At 38.1% G+C, this 25,770-nt stretch overlaps 1 protein-coding gene across 7 annotated transcripts in view; it reads left to right on the top strand.

Annotated features, from left to right (window-relative positions):
• The window catches only part of atp11a (ATPase phospholipid transporting 11A), a 49,872-nt gene extending 34,441 nt beyond the window's left edge, over positions 1–15,431 (top strand). Inside the window, exons 20-33 of one of the 7 annotated variants that reach the window (XM_061716131.1) lie at positions 463–711; positions 832–1,009; positions 1,175–1,277; positions 2,384–2,529; positions 2,668–2,727; positions 2,826–2,953; positions 3,437–3,572; positions 4,560–4,583; positions 6,734–6,799; positions 6,904–7,007; positions 7,096–7,261; positions 9,510–9,637; positions 10,370–10,445; positions 12,441–15,431. In XM_061716131.1, coding sequence (XP_061572115.1) covers positions 463–711; positions 832–1,009; positions 1,175–1,277; positions 2,384–2,529; positions 2,668–2,727; positions 2,826–2,953; positions 3,437–3,572; positions 4,560–4,583; positions 6,734–6,799; positions 6,904–7,007; positions 7,096–7,261; positions 9,510–9,637; positions 10,370–10,421 — 1,540 coding nt within the window. In that variant the 3' untranslated portion in view covers positions 10,422–10,445; positions 12,441–15,431. Of the gene's footprint in view, positions 1–462; positions 712–831; positions 1,010–1,174; positions 1,278–2,383; positions 2,530–2,667; positions 2,728–2,825; positions 2,954–3,436; positions 3,573–4,559; positions 4,584–6,733; positions 6,800–6,903; positions 7,008–7,095; positions 7,262–8,401; positions 8,496–8,734; positions 8,830–9,509 lie in introns of all 7 variants that reach the window. The other 6 variants (XM_061716133.1, XM_061716134.1, XM_061716135.1 and 3 more) reach the window with 6 other exon arrangements.
• Positions 15,432–25,770: the final 10,339 nt, after the last annotated feature.

Below are 25,770 nucleotides of genomic sequence, written 5' to 3'. Positions count from 1 at the left end.
AGGATCTCTTTTACACGTTTCGTGGGGCATCTTTATTTAATACATTTGGCAGTGCAGCTTATATCTCATAACCACATTTTAACTCACACACTGAAGTCCTTGCAGCGTTGGGGCACTTTATCTGCCCTGCAGCTGCAAAAGAGGCATCACTTCAAATGTTAATCAAAGTGCAGCGTTGACAAATTAAAGCCAGGGCAGTAATTCTTTGTGGAGAGCCATATGAACTCACATACCACTGAGGCAATTATAGAGCCGGCTTTAAAGACTCTCTTAACCCGGGAGGCATAGCCAGGAAACTCATCCTGCACAAAGAGAAACTGTCCTAAAGGACTTGATCATTTATGCTACATGTTCCAGGAACTGTTGAATTAAAACAAAAAGGTCATATTTGATCAGTCACATTTGTTTTGCATGCAAAAAACGTCTTATATCTTATGTTTTCCGCTACTTCCTTCCCAACAGGTTGCAAGAAAAAGCAGCCGACACCATCGAGTCCCTCCACAAGGCTGGTATGAAGGTGTGGGTGCTGACCGGGGATAAGATGGAGACCGCGGCTGCAACCTGCTATGCCAGCAAGCTGTTTCACCGCCACACCCAGATCCTGGAGCTGACCACCAAGCGTACGGAGGAGCAGAGCCTTCATGATGTCCTGTTTGACCTGAGCAGGACAGTCCTCAGACATTATGGAGAAATAACCAGGGACATCTCTGGGTGTGTTATTACAGAGTATTCTTATTTTCAAAATGAAAGTGAATCATCTTTAGAAGAACTATAACCGTCTTGTACCAGTGTGTTTGACGGAGCACTATTTGACATGTAATGTTTGTCCAGGTTGTCGGGTGACTGTACTGACTATGGCCTAATAATTGATGGAGCCACCCTCTCCGCGGTGATGAGGCCCGGACAGGAAGACTCAAACTCAGGGAATTATAAAGAGATCTTCCTGGAAATCTGCCGTAACTGCAGTGCAGTCCTCTGCTGTCGAATGGCGCCGCTTCAGAAAGCGCAGGTATGAAGACTCCTGCAGACAGATCTCTATTCTTCTTTTGTTTCTTAATCAAAAAGGCTTCAGTCCTTTAGTATAAAAGGAGCTACAGTCCTATGAAGTTGTAATTCTTTGACACACCCAGACTGGCACAGAGGTTTGGATGTTCTTGTTCTTTTGAATTTTCAGATTGTCAAGATGATCAAAGCCTCCAAAGAGCACCCAATCACGCTGGCCGTTGGAGACGGTGCGAATGATGTCAGCATGATCCTGGAGGCCCATGTTGGCATTGGTGAGTATTGTGACACTGTGGCTCCTGGCACTAGACTTGTAGATCTCGAGACCACTATTTTATGGTCTTGGTCTTGTCACGGTCTCGACAGTCTTTGTTCTCGCCATGTCTCGCCTCGGATAGTTGAGATGCCGTTGCACACCAAGGTGACAGAATCTTGTGATCACCAGTTCTTCCTCTTGTTAATGTACAGTTTTGTAAACTATTTGTATTTTCCATTTGATTTAACGTTTTGGTGCATCTGCATGTGTGTCTGTATTTAATTACAGTACTGTGTTTATAACGACCTTGTTTGAATAAATATATGACATCATTGGCCTTTGAATAATATTTGCATATCATTATGATTGATTAAGCATCAGGTCAATTTCAGTGATGCTGATATACGGTGTAATTTGGCTACTATAATGGTAAATAATTGCAAGTTCAAGTCGATAATTGTGTGTATCTTAAATATTTAAAATTCACATTTCATCTACAAATTAAGTAGCCTACAATTTAAATCAGTAATATTTACTATTCATTAGACTTCTCCGAGGTGGAGGGGGGTGTTGGAGGCTGGTTATTTTGTTAGATGACTTTGGGACTAGTTAGTAGTCATGTCAATCCTTAAAAGCACTGGAGTCAATCCTCCAATAGTGTAGAAATAGCGGTATTGCAGTCGCCACACATATTTGATCTCAGCTGATGGATGAAAACATGTATAGTGAGTTCAACATCATCGTCCACTTCTCTGTGTTATTGTGCTGCAGTTGAATACAAGCTCATATGGAAACTAAGCAGCTGAACCAGGATGGAGATAATGTTCTACAATCACGCAGGATGATGAATAACTAGGTTTTTGGTCTGTCTTGAGCTGAACTAGTCTTGGTCTTGACTTGGTCTTGATATCTCTGGTCTTGGTAGTGTCTTGGTCTCGATATAGGTGGTCTTGACTACAAGTCCACCTGGCACACAGATACAAAAGTAAGAGAATGCTAGCTGTTCAGGTACATAACCACCTGTAGGTGCAGGACAGCTAGACAAGCTTATGTAGGCTTTTATAGTACTGTAAGTACTCAGATGATGTGAGAATGCTTTCCATTGTAAATGTTCACTGTCTCCAGGTATTATGGGTAAGGAGGGACGCCAGGCGGTGAGAAACAGTGATTACGCCATCCCAAAGTTTAAACACCTCAAAAAGATGCTGCTCGTCCATGGACACTACTACTACATACGCATCTCAGAGCTTGTGCAATACTTCTTCTACAAGGTAATCGCTCTGCTTGCAACTGTTTCAGCTAAACTTTTGCTTCATTCTTGTTTCAACTTAGTTTAAAATGTTGCAAAAACATTTTACATGCATAGTTTTGATATCCACCATTTTTTTAAATGGTCTTTCTTTCCCCAGAATGTGTGTTTCATCTTCCCCCAGTTCCTCTACCAGTTCTTCTGTGGCTTCTCTCAACAAGTAGGCACACACTGCATTGATTAAGATATATGTATGATAGAAATAAAAAAAGAAAGTAAAAAAAAAAGACCAACACTCCTCTCTATCCTCAACTCCAGCCGCTGTACGATACAGCCTACTTGACTCTGTACAACATCAGCTTCACGTCGCTGCCCATCCTGCTCTACAGTCTTATGGAGCAGCACATTAATATGGACATCCTGAAGAAGGATCCCTCTCTCTATAGGTTCGTATCAATTTATACAGAACTTCTATTCCCTGTCTGATATGCAGTCATTACAATTTCTCATCCACTGCAGTTGCATCTCGAGTATTTATCTGGATTAATGTTGCCGTGGAAACATGCTCTCATGACACAAATTAGGAAGCTGACTAACTCTGCATGTTTTCTTGATTCAATCTGCTGCGACAAATAATGGACCATTTGTTTCACTCTAAGCAGCATTCAACAACGTGCACATATTTTATTAAGCTTTATTTGTAAAAGAAGCCCACAAATATTCATAGATTTGTGTTTATGGCATAAACTATGGGTTCAAACATCAGTGAATTATTACCTTACATGTAAATGCTTGACACATTCAATTAAATTATAATATATTGTTTAATAATTTCAGATTAGAGGTGATTTGAAATGTAGCCGGCGAACAAAAGTGTCGATCTCACAGAAGAGTAACTCCCACCTGTAATCTTGCATTCCTCTTTTCAGAGATATTGCGAAGAACTCTTTGTTGAGGTGGCGCATCTTCATATATTGGACGGTCCTGGGTGTATACGATGCCATCGTGATGTTTTTCGGGGCTTACTTCCTGTTTGACAACACCACGTTCACCAGCAACGGACAGGTAACCCAGATGTGTCTACTGGGCTCCTTTTCAACTCATTCAGGGACTGTTCTTTCACAATAATTTTGTCTTGGAAGCATCCTTCAAGTGACAGCTGCTTAAATAATACAACCAACTCCTTATCTTTGTCTGTAAGTTGCATATTCCTGCTGCAGGCTGCATGTTCTCTGTCTTTTTAGAGATGTTTTTGGTTTAGTCTCAGCTTAGGCCTCATCTTTTGGATCCCACTTGTTGCTTTGTTAATTCAACTAAAAAAATAATCGTTCCTTGCACCCATTCCATCTTAAAAGAGGAAATCATGCCATAAGTTTTTTAAGCCGACTGTAAATATAATAACAAGCTCATTTAATGCTGAGGTCCAAATTAACTGTATTTAGTTGAAACAAAATCATATTTTTTTTACATTCTTTTGCATTACGTGATATTTTATAAAGTAAAACTACCAGATATTTTATTATAATTACTTTGCAAAACATCCCTATTCTCGCTGACATCATGTGTTTATTGGAAACTATTTGCTGAACTTTAGAGTCGTTCACTTTTTTTTTAACAAATTTGCTGCACAATCTGATGTGATTTTAGATAACCAGCTGACAATATGCCTGTATGCATATTTTTGCAAAATATCACAAAAATAAGACTTGACCTAAAGGCAGTAGTTTTGAAAAAAAACTAACTTTATTTAATTCAAAATATTAAAAGCCGATTTGATTAAAGTTGTAGCTAATGCACAATAAGCATGGCGGGTTTTCCATCATCTTTTTCTTTGTTCTTCATTGGTTTCCTATTATTTTTTTCTGACTATTTATTTTTTTTAGCTTTGAGTTGCTTGACCTTTGTTTGTTTTTTTTGCATCCGAATTACATTAATCTTCTTCAGCCACAAAACAGTTTTTGTTATGATTTTCTTTTTGCCATATTCTCTTTTTCTTCTTATCCTCTTACCTTTCTGTTGCTTTTTCTTTTTGATTCTCTTTCCTCCTCCCAGCTAATGACAAGCAACACACAGATGGTAAGCCTGTCCCTGTCTTACTGTCATCTCTCCCTGGTTTCACCCTCCACTTTCCCGTTTTGTCACCATCACACAGTCGGATACAAACTGCCTTTCACGTTCATTTCATGTGCCGCCCTTTCTGCTTGTAGACACATCAGCTGTAGGTGTTTGTGTAGGGATCCACCTCTTCCTATATCCATGCTCATGTGTCCTGCTGTTAGTGGTCAAATAACGTGTGTGTGTGTGTGTGTGTGTGTGTGTGTGTGTGGGTGATGCCAACGTGTTGTGACTTCTTCTCTTAAATGTAGATGAAGAAGCACAATGAAAATACATTTGAGACATTAAGCCATCTTTAAGATTTTCTACAGTTTACAGCTCGTTTTAGACAAAAATATCACTGAGTTTGGACGTAAATACAATGTTAGGGAAAAAATTGTAAAGACATTTTTAAAAGTGTACTTAGTTTTCCACCCAAGTAAATTAATATTTATGTTGCGTTGGTTATTATTATAAAAATAAAGATAAAGTTTATTTAAACTATTAGAGTTCAAAATTTTTTTTGGAATACAGTTAGCATTTTTACAATATTACAACCTTTTTTATTTAAAAAATAAGCATAAAATAAAGGACCATAAGGAAAAATGTTAGAAACGGGTTACAAAAATACAGAAAGCACAAAAAACCTAGCAATCATTAGTGAGTAAAAAATATGTTTTGAGGCTAATGTTTGTCAAAGACTTAAATATTATTTATATATTTATTTATTTTAATGGCTTAGAAAGCACTTTTAGCATTTATTCTTCTACTTTGGTTTGGATAAAGCCAGAAATGAAGGTTAAAAGCTGAACTCTGTCATGCAGTTGAAACTACAACCTTTGTCATCCGCCAGTTTTTTATTTTAAACACAGAGACATAATCTTGATATACAGTACATACATTTAATTGTCTTAACTTTAAACACTGAGACTATTACAACACTGGTGACCAACAATGTGACTCATTACACAGCATTTTTTTTTTTTGTTTTTGACAAAGAGGAAGAAAAACTGAGATGAAAAATTCAGTGTTCCTCCTGATCTGTAGCTTTGAGAACTACGTTCAGCAGCAATAACTTCACCTTCCAGCTTTATCAGTCTCTGCCATCATTGTTCAGGATTTTTGACCAAGTGTAACAAGATGTTTGTGCTGATGAGTTGTTTGAAATACTCCACAAACTTGACACGATGTATTACTGTCAAAGGTTTCCACGTTGCTCTTATCTGCCATGAAGATAACATTCCAGAACTATTTTGTAGTTTATTCAGATGCTTATTTTCAAATCTAAGCCATGCTGCCACGTTGTTTATAGGGAAGAGGCTTTCTGGTGTGCCTAACTGTGCAAAGTTAAGTTGGTCTGGGAGGCCCTTTTTTTATCCAGGTGTCTGGAATGTGTTGACTGAGGTGCTGGTATTGAGCTGTTTTGAACAGAAATACTATGGTGCTGTTATTTCTTTAGTATTTATTTATACTCCATGGTAGTGTTACAGTTACATGTAAATGTTATTATAATGACATTAATGAATTGTCTTGAACTTATTTCACCAACAGATGAGTGGCTATAGTTAATTTAAATGTGACCTATTTCAGCACATGCTCTGTTGCAAAAATATCACCACCATCCATCCTCCTTTTTTTGTGTTGTAAAGAAAAATCAAAAGCAATTCCATGCAAATCCACCCTTCTTTGCATCATGTTGGTGTTTCAAACCTTTCTGATTAATTGTTAAGACCTAATGTTCATTTCAAAGTGTTTGTCTATCAGAATGAGAGCATTTCTCATATTTATGTTTAAATGCTTAAAAATGCTCAATTTAACCCGTTTCCCACACATCAGTCATCTGGTAATCTAATCCTCACCTGGTTATTGCCACCTGCCATCTGTTTGATTGATTGGTTCTCCATCTGCAATGTTCAGTTTACTGTATCATGAAAACGTCACCAAGTTTCCTTGAATGAGTTGTCTGCTACTTGATATTATTATTCTGTACCGTCCAGATCTATTCACTTAAGTCACATTGTACATGTGGTGTGCGTTTATTGAGCTGACACGTGTATCTTCATGATTTGGAGTGAAGTTTAGCTCTTAAATTGTGGTAATAAGAGCAGCTTTTACCACTTCTCCATTGGCAGATGTTTGGAAACTGGACGTTTGGGACGCTGGTCTTCACTGTGCTCGTCTTCACTGTTACATTCAAGGTAATACACACAGATACACACTGTCCACTCTGAGTGAAGCTGATTTGCTTTCAATAAGGTCAGTGATGTAATTTAACCGTTTGCTGGTCTCATGTGTCCTGCAGTTGGTTCTGGACACGCATTACTGGACATGGATCAACCATTTTGTCATCTGGGGCTCACTGGTCTTCTTTGTGGTCTTCTCTCTCTTGTGGGGTGGAATTATCTGGTGCGCTTTGAACAAATATCTCAATGAATTTGCATGTTGAAGTTGTTTTTTGTTGTTTGTTTTACCCCTTTTTTCTTCTCACCCATAGGCCTTTCCTCAACTACCAGAGGATGTATTACGTGTTCATGCAGATGCTGTCCAGCGGTCCAGCCTGGCTCAGTATAATCCTGCTGATAACAGCCAGTCTGCTGCCAGATGTGGTGAAGAAAGTGATCTGCAGGGCTCTGTGGCCCACCACGACTGAACGCATACAGGTGGGTGGGCACACAAACATGGATCCAGACTTCTGTTTAGTACTTGTTTAGGAAGATTAGTAGTATAAGTACTGAAGTAGTCGTTCCTAATTCTTGTAAATGCTAGTTTTTCAAGTTAGTATGAATATTTTGGGGGGATACTGTAATTGAGACATTGTGTATGAGGACTGATGACACGCCACATACTTATACCGATGTTTGTTTAACAGATTTGCTTGCACTCTACTAATGTTTACACCATATACATAATTAACTCAATGAAAGGTATAACAAGTCTAACTGATAACTGTGGTCAGCAGATGTACGCTGGGTTTGGCTACGTCCCTGCTTTGTTGGATGTGAGTCCGTAAGAGTCTGTCTGTGTGCAGTGCTCCTTTATTTCTTCGATAAGTACAATAGTTATTTTTAGCAACTAGCACTCAGTATGTTTTATTAATGAAGAATGAAACTCGTATGTCGCCCCTCCACAATGTCTGGAGTGACTGTTCTGCTAACGCTGACATTAATTAATCGATAGAGATGCATTGGCATTTCATAAACACTCAGTAAAAGGTAAATATTTGAGAATATGTTGGCGAACTGAGTATTAATGCAAATATTACACAAGCTATAGACATGGCACAACTCTGTGAAAAGCTTAATTTCAACAGTGTTAGGTCTGTCAACACAATGTTGTCGAAAACTTGTGCCGAAACCCTCCATGAGATGCTAAATAAAACAGTTTTATAAGTGGAAATTAGGCTCCTCACAAATCCTGATGCTAGAAGCCAGTAGCTGTGCGTGACGACATGGACACTGCAGAATTTGATTTTCTGTTTGCAGTGAGGTTTCAACTTCTGCTTTCAGCGTTTCTCCATTTCCCATCATCTCTGGTAACTGCTGTCGTGGTAAACTAATAACTAGACTGCTGAAAGCAGTGGAGATGGAGATTTTGGACTTCTTTGTAATAAAGCAGCCTCTCTTGGGAAGCTGAATGACTTCCTGTTGCCACTCTCACAAGCTTTTATAATAAGTCATTTTGAAATTTATGACAGAATTTAAGAGCTATTTAACTCTTCCCTCACCTTTTTCCACTTCTCTCTGACCTCCTGATTCCTCCACCATCCTTCCCCGTCCACCCCCGGTTCTCCTCCGTGCCAGACTAAGCGTCGGTGCCTTGCCTCCGAGCCTTCCACCATCTTTATGCTGTCTCAGACCTCCAGCAGAATCAGTTTTTAACCCTGCCCTCCCGGAGGTGACCCCCTGCCTTTCCTGATGTCATGTTTTATAGAATCCCTCTCTCTCTGCATCCCCTGTTAATTTGGCTCTTCTGCTCATTTGCATGGAGTTACTTGCCTGGCTGACTACATTTCTATGCATTTATGTTTGAATTTAATGTGATGCATGGCCTTCGAAATAAGTCTTCCTTTAACAATGATGATGATAACTCCTTAATATGTTTGTCTCCGAATGTATATGTGTATGTGTTCGCAGCATGTGAGAGTTATGAAAGGAGCCCTGGCCTCCCAGAGTTCTGACTCATTACTAGAAGGAGTCGCTGTCACAGAGGCCTAGCGGGCTTCAGCACGGTAACATGCACACCTTGCTTTTGCCTGAGAATGGGTTGACTTTGCCAGAGGTGTGTGGTTTCTCCGGTTTGAGTCTGGGGATTTTAAACTGACAAACATGAGGACGGTGAGTGGGTGTCTGCTTACATGGAGCTTTATCGCCATCTAGTGGCCCATGTCGGGGCTGCAGAAGCAGAAGGGATTCGGTGTTGGACTGGTTTTTCATGCATGTTCAGAAGTCTTGTTTACATTTGCATGGTTTACTTTTGTAAAGCAAGTACAGATCATACCTGGCATATTTAACATGCTTTGGTTTGAATTTTGTGTGGATAAGACACAATCACAGCTGGCCAGTGCTTAAAAAAAAAAAAAAAAAAAAGGTGATCGTGCAGATTTGTCCTGGTTTATGCTGCATAGCCGCTGGGATCCAGCTGCATGGCATAAAAATACCGATCCAGGCTGTTCAGCATCTCCAGCAATTGTTTAAAATAAGACAAAATGCATCAAAATCAAGAATTCCCAGCATATATGTAAAAGATGTGTCCAAGATTTGAACTCTGGCCTGCTGGGACAACCGTGTCGCCTCCACCTGCCTTCTCAGAGCCCTTTGCGGCTTTCCACCAATACTGCCATGTTTCCTTTTGAAATACTTCCTAACTCCCTTTCCTTTTCCTCCCTCTTTTTTTTAAATACTAATACAGAATGCTGACAAACTCTACAAGGGCCAGCTGTCGGAGTTCACCCCTCTGGCGTCTCTCCACGCCCCACCCAAGGCTGGCAGGCACCGGCGAGGCTCAGAAAACCAAAGGAACGAGCTGAACCCCCGAAGGTCTGAACCCTTTAACAAGAAAGTCATGTTCACACGCTGGCAAAGAACGCCAGACTACAGCACCTTCAGTCCCCTCCTCCGATTTGCGGATGGCTCCTGCCGCTATATCCCGGCGAATGCCTACAGCGAGGCAGGGCCTGAGACCTCAGTCTAATTTATTTGTTTTTTGCAATTTTCTTGTTAATGTACTAATATCAAATGCAAGGACATCTGCTGTATTTGGAGCTAAACCGAACAAGCGTGACTCAGATGTATTGTTTGGAAGTAAGGTCTTCCAAAAGTAACGGGATACTTTCCATTACTGACAACCGGAGTCACAGTGAGAACTGTGCTGCTTTTACCAGGTAGTTCATTTTAGGAGTTCACACTGCTCCCAGGCAAGTGTGGCACAAATAACTTTGGGACAGATCAGCAAAGGAGTCCGGCCACAAAGCCTAAATTTACCACCGTAACTTGCAAAGGGCTTATTGTGTTGATGTCACCGGAAAAAGAAAAAGACACAGACTCGAGAGCTGTGATTTTGCACTACGAATGTGTGCACTGTTCTTTTACATCTCTCTGCCTTTAGCAGCAGCTGAAGTGTACTTTTTTTTTTGTTTGTTTTAATTTAATTTGTTGTGACTGGAATTGATGATGATAATGATGAGGTGTCATTTCCATCTGTCTGACCAAACATTTTCTTATTCAACCATCTCTCTCTGTCTCCTCTCTGTCTGACCTGCCTCTTTTTAGGAATAACTGGTGTTGCCTGTGTGCAAACTTATTATCCAGAAACACTCCCTAGGACTCTGCGGGTCTGATCAACATTGTAAGAAGGCATGGAGTAGAGGAGGAAAGCATGAATGTCGGAAAACTCAGTTGGCTCTTTTTTCCTTGTTGATTATATGATGAAGGAAAAAGAAAAAAAAAGCCAACTTTAAATCCACATTAAGCTTTCCTTAGCTGTAGGTAGTATAGCGTGTTTGGGATAGATCTATGTGAGTGAATGTTAGAAGGATGTGTTTGTTTGTATTCATTGCTACAGTATTTATATCTAGTATCCTTCAGCATATATAATACACACATACAATCTTTCCTTACGGTTCATTATTTAGTGATTGTTTTGTAGAAATGGCAAATGATGACTTCATACAGTATCTGTAGCCTTAATGTTGCCTTTATTAAAACATGATTTTTCACTAAAATCCTTTACCAAAGAAACTGAAAGTATAACCTCCTATATATTTGATCATATATAGGATATATATTATATTTAATCAGTATGTTTCCTAAAAGATTAAAGCAGTCGCTACACTGAATGTAGAATGTATTGGTTAAGTAGAAGCACTTAACAAAAACAAACAAAAAAACATTTAAAATACTGTATGTCCTTTAGTAATGAGATTTTAAAACAAGAAAGCCATTCCTCTTATTTGTAAGTGCCCCAAACTATTTATTGCCTTTAAGTAAAGAGCTTTCTGACATTAGTGTACTGACTATACACATTTACTGGTAAAAACATGCACAAATTTGCATTTCTCTCTATGCAAAGAAATCATAACAGCTGTAATTCTGTTGTCAGAAGTATCCTTTTACAAATACAGGAGACATGTTGTCATGTTATCATGTAATATAAAAATACAAACCTGTCATTTTCTGAAGTTGTAATTTTCTTTGCAACACAAGATTTAGTCCTACCTATGTCGGGTTGGGCAGTTATGACGAGCGTAGTTTGAAAATAGCAAAAGATTTACTTTAAATGTAATTCACGTTTTGGTTAAATGTGCCCCTCTCTTTTTATAAGCCAAACAGATGCTAAACACACACCTGTCAACCTCCTCCAGACACGTTTTAGAAATTCATCGAGCTGAGATTGATTTCTGGGAGAAAACAGAAGCAAAAATAGAGAACAAAAAACATTCATTCATGGACCAGAGCAGCACAAGCACAAGACAGGATATCTTTCAAGTCCTTTAAGTCTTTTAAGGTGATACGCCAACAGTTTTAGCAACCTCAAACTTTCAATGGGGTAAATATTGTTCTCTGTGCATCCTGCATTTGGCCTAAAGTTATCATCGTCGTCATCTGATGACCGCACACTCACAAAGCTGGCCATAGTTGGCAGCCCTGTGGCTTCTTAGGACAGGATAACTGCAGCCAGGTTGTGGCACTTTGGCAAAATAACAAATTCTGCTTAAAAAAAAGGATTCAACTAATCTGGTTTTGTCGGACTGGATTATTGGATTTAGAGAGAACGGTTATACCTCTTTATCAAACTCGGGGGTTGATGGCAGATATGATCATTTTTGGCATCTACAATAAGCACAAAAACATTGCATTATATCTATATTTAAAATGATTTAATTACACCAGACCTTGTTGTTACCTTTGGTCATATACATGTTTAAATATTTGCACAAATGTTCACTATTCATAAAATTAATAAACTATTAATATATTTACAACATTGAGGCGTATCCCAGGATAAAAGCACTTGCACCCTTTTAAAGAGAATAAATTCCGGTAAATATAAGTGATCAGTTTTAAAAAACTGTTAACACTTTGCATTAAAAGAGGCCATAATTCATAGCAAAAATACTTTTAATGGAAATAAAATAACAGGAGGCTCTTTCATTTAGGAAAGTGTTAGATATGTTCTGCAGTTCATACGGACTACAACTTTTAATAGTTAAATGCTTCTATGTTTTAAAAGCCTTATGATGATGTAATGAGTGTCTACACTAAGAAGAGGCCTTCATGTGCAGTCTTTTAATTTTCTCACCTTTCTCTTTCAACACTTGTCCACTTTCTTCTTATTTTCTAGCTTTCTCTCTCTCTCTCATTCTTGAGGAGTTTCCTACTTCCGCTACAATCACCTCCACCTGTATCATCATCATCTTCCTCTCATCTGACCCCTCCCGCATCTTCTCGACCACTCCTCCATCAGCTCACCCTCCCATCCGTTATGAGACAGAGCAGACACGCTGTCCTGGACTCTTTGTAATAGCACTTCTATGAACCAAAGCCTTGTTGCTGCTACAGTAGAGATACTTATAGCTGCTTTACTTTAGGTGCCTTGTGCTAGTTTATGAAACGTATACATGTAGATGTTTGAACTGAAGTCTCTGTGTTTGCTTTATGGTGAAGTCACTAGTATTAGTGAGTACTTGCATGGTACTAAGGCTCTACAGATGATGGATGTCGACGCTAGTGAAAAGATCATTAGTGCTTGCGCAGGTTACATTGTTAAAAAAAAAATCTGAACAAATAGAAATGATTATCAGTCGAATGAACAAATTATTACCACTTGCACCAAAAAAGAAATTAAATGACTTACGTGTAATACCTATTTTTCTTGAAGATGTTTTATAAATGTCCATGAGGGAGTTTGTCTATGAGTTATTTCTATTGTGTTTTTGGTTCAAGGTGTAAAATCTGTGGTCCATTACTGTTACAAACTGGAATGTTTTTTATTTATATATCCTTTGTATACTTTCTTTTCTTTGACATCCCCAGCTAACTGTTTTGTTTTCAACATTTATTTCGACTGAACAGTAAAGCCAAGGGGCTCTTATACTGATGGACACTGAGATTAGATCCTTTTTATCTCTGAACAACTGAAACAAAGACAAAATCACTCTTCATCAACAGAAACTCCTTTAAAAAGTATCCCTGAGAGATTATGTGCTTGTTTAAGCACTTTAAATAAAAGTCTTAAACAACCAAATTCAGAACTTCGAAGAAAGTTGAGTGTCTGAATTCACACTGGTCTTCATTGGACGTTTGGCTGTCATCTAAAACCCTGCCGGCTAAATAACATTTGATACGCAAGTAATCCTAATCATTTTAAACCTAAACTGAAATGTGATGTCTGAAAGCGGCGAGGAAGCTGTCATGTTAAAGCTGGATGATAGTTTTTATTTTTATTTTTCATTTATTTTTAATAAGCCAGTTCACTCCCAAGTATAACCACTGGGTCACGTACCTCCGAGGATGAATATAATCCAACTGTTGGAACATTGCCTTGCCTGTTAGAGAACAGACTGCAACAAATGTGGCCTATAAGCACTGACCAGTAACCGTGTTACATTAATATGTGATTAATTTGCAGAGGAAGAAAAAAAAAAGAATATTACTGGATCTTAAAATGGGATTTGAAAGGCACCAACCAAGGATTAACACATTTCTCAATGTGAAGATAGTCAAAACTGGTTTATTTTATTCTGAATTTAAAGGCACTCTTTGTAGCAATACCATGTCCGACCACAAGGGGGTGTTTATCTCCACAGTGTTGAGATGAGCGCCACTTGATAATACTGTGCTAAAGTTTAGCATGTCTTGCAATACCACGTTCTGACACTAGAGGTGCACTTCTTTGTGTCTTACGCCACTGGACTGACGGTTAACTTTCTTGTGACATGCTGCCCCCACGTGGTCACAATTGGCATTTGTTGCATAGAGAGGCTTTAAAAGAAGTATCAGGCAAGAAGGTGAAGCTTTAGATTTAAACATCACTTACTTTTGTTATGATTGCAGTCGTTCCTTGGAAGCTAGTATTGGCACAAAGCCACAACTTTACAAAAAAATCATGAATCTACAGTCACTGTAATACTTTGTATGTACATTAGAGACTGTGATACCTTTTCTTTCTTATTTTGGGAGACAATATTTGAGTCTTTCTAAAATCCAGACTAAGTTGAGATAAAACACTATGTATCTGTTTCTATGTATGTATGCATAGCTTTACACGAAAATGGATTTCTGTGGTGTTGGCTGATGTTCAGACACACCTCGGCTCCCAGCCGTCTGTGTGAGAATCGACACTTTGCTGTAGAAACCGTCGAAGCCGTTAATGGTGAAGTTTAAGGTCTTATTGTACCCGTTCCTCTCGTCCCCGTCTGTCCCGATCTTCCCTAAACTGACAGCCTTCACACAGAATGTCATTGGTTCTCTTTGGCAATGTATTATTTTATAGTCATATATATGTCTATAATCGGTGGTATCTATAAAATGTTGTACACTCGAATATATGAACAATATATTGATGTAGTTATGTCAATGTACAGTTTTTGGGGTCTTTTTGTATACAGTTTTTAACAGAGTCATATCAAGAATTTACTTGTGTATGTTTGCCAATCTGTCTTTAGCTATCACTGGCAAACTATTGTACATTTGCTTGAAAATAAAGGCCAGAATTGAAATTATGGAGCAAGAAAAAAAAAAAGGTTGAATTTTTTTTTCCCCTGATTTGGATGGTTCATATGGTTGCAGTACCAGAAACAGCCACAAGGAGGCAGTAGAGTACTAGATGTGGGATATTTCCTTAAGCTGTAAGAGTTGTAAAATACAACACACCTGAAGATTTATAAACGGACAAGGTGAGGGATGAAAAAACAGCCACAAAGTGCAGAGCTTCCGGCTGTAACAACCTGTACACATGCATGTTGTTCCAAACTGGCAGTTTTGTTGGAAAATATACTTGAGAAAAGATACTTGAGAAATGGTTGAATCAGAATTTTCACATTGCAAATGTTCCCCAAAAGCCGCTCCAGGGCGACTGTCTGCGCCATCTGAGGCCGTCAACAAGATTAGGATGGAGGTTTGGGAATCGATTGGTTTCCCGTCACCCTTTTCACTTCTCATCTGTGCTGATCTCCACGTCCTCTCCTCTACAGCTGGCAGCAGATGAGACCTGCGAGTGTGTCTGACAAGGATGGAGAAATATCTAGGGCAAGACAGCCAGAGGTAAAATCATGGAAAAAAGGGAGGGAAGAAAAAACCTGCACAGATGAAAAGATGGTGAGATTTGGCAGGGCATTTTAATCGTGCATGTTGCACCCTCTCCAGGTGGGAATTTAATTTAATATTTTTTAATAAGTTAACATGTTTTGACCATTCGGTCTTTGCAAAATGAGAGCAAAACACCCCAAGATTCCTGCTGCCATTTTTATTAAATGTATTGAACATGAAACACGTCTACTTTGCAATTCTTTTAATGGTGACTTTTTAAAGTATTGTAGAAAATATAAAAATTTGTGTGGTGTATGTCTTTTCCACCTTCTTCTTCACCTCTTAAATGTCATCTAGAACTATGTTAAATGGCTTCATTTTTCTTTATAACCTAGAGCCATACTTACCTGTTTTGGAGCTCTGAAAGCAACAGGTGATTTCAAGCTGCCGTCGTCTTCCTGGAAGTACATTTTAATTATGAATTCAGGTTTTAATGTACATTTCGGTAGGACACTTACAGTCCTCCTGCCAGAAGTTAATCAAGAGAGCTGATGTAAATGTCTGGAAATCTGGAGAAACTACTACCTTTTTCATAAAGGCTCGAAAATCCTCGTACCTGTGCAGTCCATAGCTGTCAACAATATTTATCTAACATTGATCCCTACAAAATATCATTAATTAAGACAAGCAGGAGACTGGAGGAAGTTACTGTACCAGTTGTCAAACTTCTTAACCTCATATTTTTTATTTCACAATTTTGAATGTGGACTCAATACTCTGCAATTACCTTTTTATCTTTAATCCTTTTGACACTCTTAATTACAAGTTTGTGTCTGCACGCCTTTGACTCATAAATACAGCACTCAGATGAGGCTAAAATCATAAAACGGTGAGACCCTCCACATGCAGTGCGGTCTGCTGGCTGCAAAGTCAGCCTGTAAGACTATTCACAGCATTAAATGGAGGGAGGCAATGGGTGCATCCATACGTGAAATCTACGAATTAGCCGTGAAATTGCTGTTATTTGCTTCTGATTGTTTAGGACTCCTTTCTTCTTTTTTTTTTTTTTTTTTTTATCTTAGCTGCTCTTTTGTTAGCTGCAGTTTGGCTTTTAAAGGGAAATATTTTCAGAATGGATGCATGCTGACTCACCAAGCAAGGAAAGTTTTAACATCTATCTTTATCTTGTGGTGTATGCCAAAATAAAAGGTTAATTTTTCTGTGTTGCTTTTAACCCCTCGTGTTCTTTCTTCACATTTTCTACCATCTTCAGGGTCCGTCTCTTGTCTAAATGAGAGAAATTGTGCAGAAACTTGCATCTGTCATCTCTTTGTCACTCTTGTCAATTCACTCACTCACTATACAATCAAACACAATACCATTCGGTTCAATTTAAGCTTAAAGGCATCTAGTTAGCAGACGACAATCTGAAGGGGTTATAGGTGTTTTGTAGAGTATAGACACAAATTATTCTTTCAAGGTCACTGCAGAATTCTCCGTCTCAAACTGAGCCACAAATGACTACGTAAGGTGTATATTAAAAGATGAAAGATGTAAAGAATATGTCTGAGAACAAAATTTCACATAAGAATAGTAATGCCTTTGTACTCTTTGTTTGACCCAGGTATTCAATTTAAAAAAAAAATTACTCTTGGAAAATTATATTTTTAGACATTTAAACACATCCAGATAGCATGTTCAAGAGTCAAGACAATAATTCACTGCATATGTGATAAACTACCACAGTCTCAATGTTGTATCTTTAATAATAAAACGATTCAAGATAAATATGCTTATACAGCCATTTACGTATTATGTTGACAAAATACTTCTATTTTACTTGAATCTTGTCAATTTAAGTGAATTTAAATCCTCGTTGTATCACATTCAATTTTTTTTGTTCTGATTTGAAAAGGGTGAAACAGCGCCCCTCTTGGTTGTAACGGCCACCTCGTGTTATCCAATTACAGCGGTCAAAAGGTGCATTGCAGACACACGGAAGCGACGCAGGTGAAAGTTGGAACCACTTGATTAAAGACTATCAAACTTTCACATCCAGACACGTATATGGCGATGCGAGGACTTTCTAAAAAAAACAAACAAACACAAAAAAAAAAATTCTGGTACTAATCCGCAAATTATTCAAGTTTTACGTATTAAAGTATAAAAGTTTTAGTTTTGCCCAGGAGTAATTAGGGTATCCGCGCTGCAATAAGCGAACATGAGATCTTCATGAGAGTGGACATCAACTGTGAGTCAAATACATTAACTCTCAGTATTTTGCTTGTTTTTAAAAGTGCTGGTTTGGTTTCTGTCTTGGTGCTCACATGGCCCGCCGTGGCTGTCAGTTTGTGTCAGTTTGTCGCCGTGCTTTCCAAGTTTTAACCCCATGTGCTCTGGCTTTTATTGCTCTGATTGAAACGCTGTTAACATGTTTTGTAGTCTGATGGGCACAAGGGGCTGTGTCCATGTTTGAGTCCTGTCAGAGGGTTAAAAGAGAAATGTATAGTGATTTATAGTAGTCTATCTGCTCATAGACTGTTGTTTTAACTCTGCAAAGATCCTTTTTAAAGACTTTTTGAAATCAAACTTGTATGTTGCCACCCGTCCCGTAAAATACGGAATTGTCCTTTATTTGAGAAAAAAATGTTGCGTCCCGTATTGAACTAATACGGGACACGATTTGTACCGTATTTTCATTAACTTTTACACCATATTCTAGTTGAATTATTGAAATAAATTAACCTTTACACCATATTCTAGTTGAATTATTGAAATAAATTAACTTTTACACCATATTCTAGTTAAATTATTGAAATAAGTTCACTTTTACACCATATTCTAGTTGAATTATTGAAATAAATTAACCTTTACACCATATTCTAGTTGAATTATTGAAATAAATGAACTTTTACACCATATTCTTCACCTGTAGGCTATATTATACATCTTGGCTGATATGGACATACGTAGCATAGGAGGCTATTTCAGTTGCTAGTATGGTTGTGTCTCTACAGTCATGCAAGTTCAATGCTATTAAAGCACTTTAAACTTTAAATCAAAGCATTTTGTTTTTTCATATAAAATAAACACATTTTTATTCAGTTTAGAAGTTTTGGGGCTTTTTTTTTTGGCTCCTGCGCTGCTGAAATCAGGGCGTCCCTTATTTCTATTTCTGAAAGGTGGCAACCCTATGTATATGTCTTGGATTTGCAAGGAATGGTAACCACAGTCTCAAAGCTTTCTTTTGTTTCTCTTGTTCCTTCCTCCCTGCTGCCTTGGCTGGCCTTGGAGGGATGTTTGCAACCATGTTAAGTTGATCATGATGTGCTGAATGGATACCTCTGCAGTGTTGGCATGTGCATGGTGTGTTGTGGTGTCTAGGTCAATAAAACTCAGAAATGATTGATATGATTGCAGACGAGCTGCAGATAATCGTCTAATGCAGTGTTTCCCAACCTCGGTCCTCAAGGCCCACTGTCCTGCATGTTTTAGATGTTTCCCTGCTTCAGCACACCGTGATACAATTGGCTGTGTCATCAACGGAATTGTGCAGGCCTTGATGACAAGCTAATTAGGACCATTAATTAGAATCAGGTGTGATGATGAAGGGAAACATCTAAAACATGCAGGACAGTGGGCCTTGAGGACCAGGGTTGGGAAACACTGCAGAGGTGCAGAGGTGTCAAGTAACGAAGTACAAATACTTCGTTACCTTACTTAAGTCGAAATTTTGGTTATCTATACTTCACTGGAGTAATTATTTTTCAAACGACTTTTTACTTTTACATTTTAAAAACAGCCTCGTTACTCTATTTCATTTCGGCCTTTAAAAAAAAACTATCCAGTTAAATTGCTCCATCCGGATTGAGTGAATTTGGTTGTGGTTGTTTCAGATGTTCTTGTCCAGTTTTGTTCTTACATCCGTTCCCTCAGATTCCTGCAACTAAACTTGGATGTACATTCCAATAAAGGTTAGGATAAATGATAACATGCCTCTGAAGTTTGACTTTTTGCACCATTACAATACTTATAGGCAACTAGTCATCATATCTTCTGCTCTCTGAAACACATGTTAATGCTCAATAGTACACATATATGGTTCTTTAATATATTTGCATTATACTAAGATGCATTCATTTTCAATGGCTTTTGTCCTTAATGGTTTTTTCCCCCTACATTACTTTTACTTTTATAATTTTAAGTAGTTTTGAAACCAGTACTTTTATACTTCTACTTGAGTAAAAATCTTGAGTTGATACTTCAACTTCTACAGGAGTATTTTTAAACTCTAGTATCTATACTTCTACCTGAGTAATGAATGTGAATACTTTTGACACCTCTGGTCTAATGTCACCGTTGTGACACCCTCTATGGTTCGCTGCCTTAGTGGTCCATTGCTGCTGGTCTGAACACTGATGTCACCAGGATTGTGTGTTAGGTTTGTCTCTGCTGCAAACTTCAGCTTGACTCTGCTGCTCATCCCAGTCAGGTTCATGTTCTCTAAACGGGCCACAATCACCACGGAGCAGAAGAGAGGTCAAAGCTTCTTCCACATTGGCAGGGTCTGAACGTGGGACTCTGCTGACTGTCTTCTCTTACAAGTGCAGATACGCACTAATCTGATTAGTTTGCATGCTCCTCTTCCAGGCCGAGAGGACAACCAGCTGCAACGTTTGGGTTTTCTGTCACTTTTGTCTTTGCCAAGAGCAGCTGATTTACAGAAGTTGACAAAAAAAAAAAAAATGCCCTGCCCTCCATCAGCTTCCCCCATCAATTTCAGTTTTTTGCTCTCATCGTCTTCAGAACCTTGTATTGATTAGTTGCTTAGCGGCCCCTGATTCACGTGTGACATGAAATCAGTGAAAATAGTTTCTTATGGATCAGATTATTTATCAGTCCTAACCTATGTCATCTGAGTTTAGCAGCGGTAAAGTGTAATGTTTAGAAGTGGAACAAACAAAAAAGAAGCTCTAAGATGTACAAACATGGATCACTGGTTTGATACAGCAGATTAATTAATATTCCTTCAATATGCATAATGATCATATTTGTCAATGGTCTTTTACCAATATAATCTCAGTTTTACTGAGGGATTATTGCCAACTGTTGAAGTGGCTTGAGCCAAATAGTTAAAGGCTATACCCATGTTAACTTCTGAATATTTATTTTTATGATTCTGCTTTAATCAAAGTGAGTAAACTAGCTGGTCATGAGAGGAAAGAGTCTGATTAGTGCATGACAGTCTGACATTGCTTCTTTTTTATACCAGGAGTCCAATTTGGGTTGATTTTCTGTGTGTGTGTGTGTGTGTGTGTGTGTGTGTGTGTGTGTGTGTGTGTGTGTGTGTGTGTGTGTGTGTGTGTGTGTGTGTGTGTGTGTGTGTGTGTGTGTGTGTGTGTGTGTGTGTGTGTGTGTGTGTGTGTGTGTGTGTGTGTGTGTGTGTGTGTGTGTGTGTGTGTGTGTGTGTGTGTGTGTGTGTGTGTGTGTGTGTGTGTGTGTTGGCAGATCCCCTTTCCCCCCAGGGTTAGATCATTATACGGATAATTACGGCCGGTCCAGACGCAGAAGAACGCCAGATGTAAATTCCAGTATATTCAACAGAAGCTCTTTACTGGTTTTAAGCTTGTTTTTATTTACAAGCTCACAAAGTTACAAACACACACTCAAAGTAACACAGAGGCTTTTATAATAATTACTAGCGATATACTTGTAGAATCCGTGGACGGACTAAACCACAAAAGGTGCATCAGTTTAATACGATAATATCATAGTCTTTGGACCTGATTTGTATTTGCCACACTGTAAAGTTTATTTAATTAAACAAGAAAATTGTCTTTTTTTCTTTTTGCGGGAGATTATAAATTGGAGTTCTAAGTATTCTTTTTCTTTATTGCATATTAAGTGGCTTAATTAAGACTTAATCTACTGAAGAGACACAATCATAACAGTGTTAAAATATTTGGTAAGTTTCTGGTTTGTTTCATTGCGTTCTGGAGTTTTACATGTTGACAAATGCATCAATCTTTTTTTTTTTTTTTTTTTTTTTTTTTTTTTTATTGTATTTTTATAATTTTCAGACACAAAAAGAGGGGTATACCTTAGATACATAGAACACAAACCCCCACAACTCAATTTCCAAAAATTAAAAAAAAAAGAAAAAAAAAAAAGGGTCAAAGTCCATACATACCAAAACATATTTCATAGTGCTATAATCATGCCAAATATACTAACCAAAAATTCTACTCAATGCACTAATTGAGAATACCAGATAGTACTACCCTATCTGTTCTATCAATGACTGAAATAATAATTAAATAGTTAAATAATATTCCTACCTACTTCTTGATGAAGGGGACTTATCAAAATGTCATTACTTTCTTATCCTAAGTTGGGGCTGGTCCGTTAAAGAACAAAAATGATACCCAAATATATACCCTCAAAACACAATGAAAACAAAACCAAAAAATACCTAACAAAACAGACATAAACGGTGGGAAAACCCAACTAAAACAAACACGACAACAAAACAATACAAACCATTGCACTCAGGTCTTATCATTGTCACTATGCCTTACAATTACCTACGGATTTCTTAAAATCAAATTCTGTATGAGATTGCCATATTTTTAAAAAGTCTGAGGATTTGCCTTTGCTCTTGTAGTAAATATTGTCAAGTGTAAGGTAGCTTGAGAGTTCGTTCCACCAATGGGCTAATACTGGGGGTTTAGATTGTTTCCAATTTAAGGTTATACATTTCCTGGCTGCCAACATAGCAAGATCTATATATTTGCATTGATATTTGTTCCACTTGTCTGACATACTAGTTCCCAAAAGACATAAACGAGGTGACAAAGAGACAACTACACGTAAACATTGAGATATCAGCTTGGTAACAGAATTCCAAAAAAAGGAAAGTGCATCACATGACCAAAACATATGAAAAAAAGTTCCTTTTTGTTTCTTGCAACGCCAGCATAGAAATGACATCTCACTGTTCATTTTATGCAATTTCTCTGGTGTATAATAAATCCTGTGTATCATCTTAAAAATAGCTAGTTTATGCCTTAAATTGTAAGAACATTTATGAACTTGCCTACAAATGTAAGACCAATCCTCTTTCTGTAAATCAATATGGAGATCTTGTTCCCACCTACATCTTAAATTGTCTGTATTTATAACAGAACAGTCAACAAAAATATTATAGATCTTACATATACTTTTTTCATTGTTCTGTTCCTTATTGTTTAATATAATATCAATTTTTGATGGTGTGGGTTCTTGAAGAGAACCATTTTCCTTATTTACTACGTGTCTTATTTGAAAAAAAACGATATAAGTGTGAAGAAGGCAATCCATATTTCCGTTGTAGTTGAGCAAATGAAAGAAATGTCCTATTTTCAAACAAATGACAGAATTCCTGGATACCTTTATCATACCAAAATTTAAAGGTGTCATCCTTACAGCATGCAATACTTGGATTCTTCCAAATTGGGGAAAAGGGAGAAAGGGCAATCTTATAACCTAACTGTTTATGAGATAATTTCCAGATATTAAGACTATTTAATATAACAGGATGCATCAATCTTAAACATCTAGATAATTTGACCTTAATTACTTGCTTTAGCTCCGTGAACAGCTGTTTTCTTCTGCTGCTTCTGTACAAAACTAATCTGTGAAGCAGAAGAAAAGACATCAGGTTTTCTTTTTTGCCACACAGAAGTCCCCAGTAATATCGAAGGTCTTTATGAAAGATGCGTGAAATTCTGATGAAAATGTATCATCCTGGTTTTATTTGAAGAAAGCAGCATTTAGAGACGGGAAAAATCAGAGAGGAAGCTGTGCTGAATGTCGTTGGGTTGCTCTGAGCATAAAACAACTTGGGTTTGTTTTAAAGAGGCAAAGTGTTCAGATTTGAGGAGGAAGCAGTGGAATTGGTGGAGGCAGGGCCTAAAACAGCACCAGGGACAGCTACATGTGGATTACAGATGGCATTGTTGACAGCCTGCAATGTACATTGATAACATTTATTTATTTTCTCTCATTTTGGGAAGTTTGATCCTTTCTTTTTTGTAATTTTTGCCTACCAGTCTTTAACAGTATCATGGACAGATTGATTTAAAGGGAAGCGACAACAGCAACATATAAGGGAATGTAATCCCCTCACTCAAGAAGGCTGTTCCAGGATGAAGCAGGCTGCCATCCCTCCATCACATCTGTTTTGTGCTTATGAGACTGTGGAGCAGTTTTTTTTAGCAGAGAGTAGAATCAGCCCCTCCAAATCTGAGACCTGACATTGTCAGTCACATTAGGGGGGAATGCCCTTTCTCGAATGGGATGGAGGTGCTGTCTCAAGTAGAGGAGTATCTCCGGTTATGTTCACTTAATTGAGTGAAGAACAGAACGGGAGATCAGTTGACAGATAAGACAAGCATCTGGAGTTGTGTGGACTAAACCGGTTTATTATAGGGAGATGAGAGCTGAGCCAGAAGACATGGCTCTCTGTTTACCAGTCGATCTGTTCCCTCCTTCAAACAAGGGCAGGATGGTGAATACAAGAGTCTAAATTGATCTTCATCATCCCCATGGATGGTTGGACATTCCCTTAGAAAAGGTGAGAAGTTCAGTTATCAGGGAGATACTCAGAGTGGACTCCTCCCACATTGAGAGAAGCAATTTGTAGCCAATTGAGTATTTTGTGGGCATTTGGTTAGGACGCCTCCATGGGGAGGTGTTGTGGGCCGGCCTGAGAAGGCTCAGAAACGTTCTAGCCTTCGTCTGGTCCAGTTATTGTTGTGATGAAGAGGAAGTCCATGGTTCTTTTCTACATTCGGACTCAATGTGGTCATGAAAAGCTTCAAAGTACAGGATTCAGAAATGGACATACTGGTTAGACATTTCCAGTTCAGATGTAGGCGATTGTATTAATCACAGCCTTAAAGAAGAGAGGGACATTTGTAGTTGTTTTCTTCTTCTTTTTGCTGTAACTTCCTTTTATTTGGCAACAGTTTTATAATTTTACAGTTATAAAAGGGTAAAGTGGCTAATGACTTGAGTTTGTAGACGGCTTTGTTAGGAAGAAGCAGCTAATTGATTTAGATGTGGTTTTTGAATCCCACTCAAGCAGCTTCAAAGAAGAGGACACGTATGACTAAAATGCCTTCACAGCTTTATTTCCAATGATCCAAGACACCGAATTAAAAAAAAAAAAAACAACACAAAAATGACAAGCACACAAAAGAGATGGGGAAGATATGAAGGTCACAGAGAGGAAATGATCTGGATATTATTGTTCAGCGGTCTATCAGTGAGGTGATCTGTTGTATTGTCCGTCTTACAGAATCCAACCTTGCATGTAAACAATTGGTTTGGTCTGAGGATTCATACATCTGCATGTCCTTCCATTTAACTGGATTCCTTCCAATACAAAAGGCCTCACTTACTGAATTCAAACTCCTACACCCACAAATGCAGCGAAAACCCTTCCACACACATACACACACACATATCATCCGGCATGTTTAGCACTCTTCACAGTACTCATAACTGTTGAATTGATCCAATCTGAGCAGCCTTGGAGAACTGTATTCAGTTTTGTTAGCATTCATTTGGGTCTTTCTTTCTCGTCTCTCATTTTCTCCACTCTCTGCCTCTCCAGTCGTGTTTTTCTGTCTCCAACCTTGGATGCCTCTGAGGGCTGCTTTTCTCAAGGTGGAGCTGTTGACAGTAGGAAATGTCTGTCGAAGGTGTGGTGCTTGAATTTTATTTTATTTCTTTGAACCTTCAGGGAGTTTTCAAGGATTGTGGAGATGAATTACTCTTTCAGCACAAGCCGGACTTAAACTTGTAGCCCCATAGTGTCGTCTGCTTCTTTTATTGCAGAGCTTTTTCTCACCCCAAAGCAATGAAAACGGTTCCCTAAAAGCACGTAATGTTAGCTCAAACTCTTAAATTGATTAAAAGGATGCAACTTGGACATTCAAGTAAAAGCTGGCCCGCAACATTCAGTTGAGCCTCAAGGAAAGAGCTGTGATGATTTTTAGTGGGTTTTTAATCGTGTTTTGTAGCTGAAATGGACCTTTATGATTTTCAGAAATTGGAAAACTCTTTTTGTAAACAGAACTACTAGATAAGCTAATATGTAATCAAACTTTGATACAATTTTTAACTCAGAAGTAGCAGAAAATCTTTCACTTCTGTGTTTTCATACATTTGTGAGGTAATGCTTTCAATAACTTGGATCATATAGAGATTTGACGATGATAAAATTATAATGGAGTTGCTTTGAGAGAGTGTTTGTTTTCAGATTTAATTTTTTTACAGTTTTATAATTTGACTTAATTTTCATACAGAAAGTAACAGATTTGTCTGCACTGAATAAATTAAGATCTTTTACATTTCTTAAATATACAGGAATGTCTCAG

Source organism: Cololabis saira, chromosome 24 (assembly GCF_033807715.1).
Source record: "Cololabis saira isolate AMF1-May2022 chromosome 24, fColSai1.1, whole genome shotgun sequence".
Classification (NCBI taxonomy): Eukaryota; Metazoa; Chordata; class Actinopteri; order Beloniformes; family Belonidae; genus Cololabis; species Cololabis saira.
This window is presented reverse-complemented; position numbering and strand designations above follow the sequence as displayed.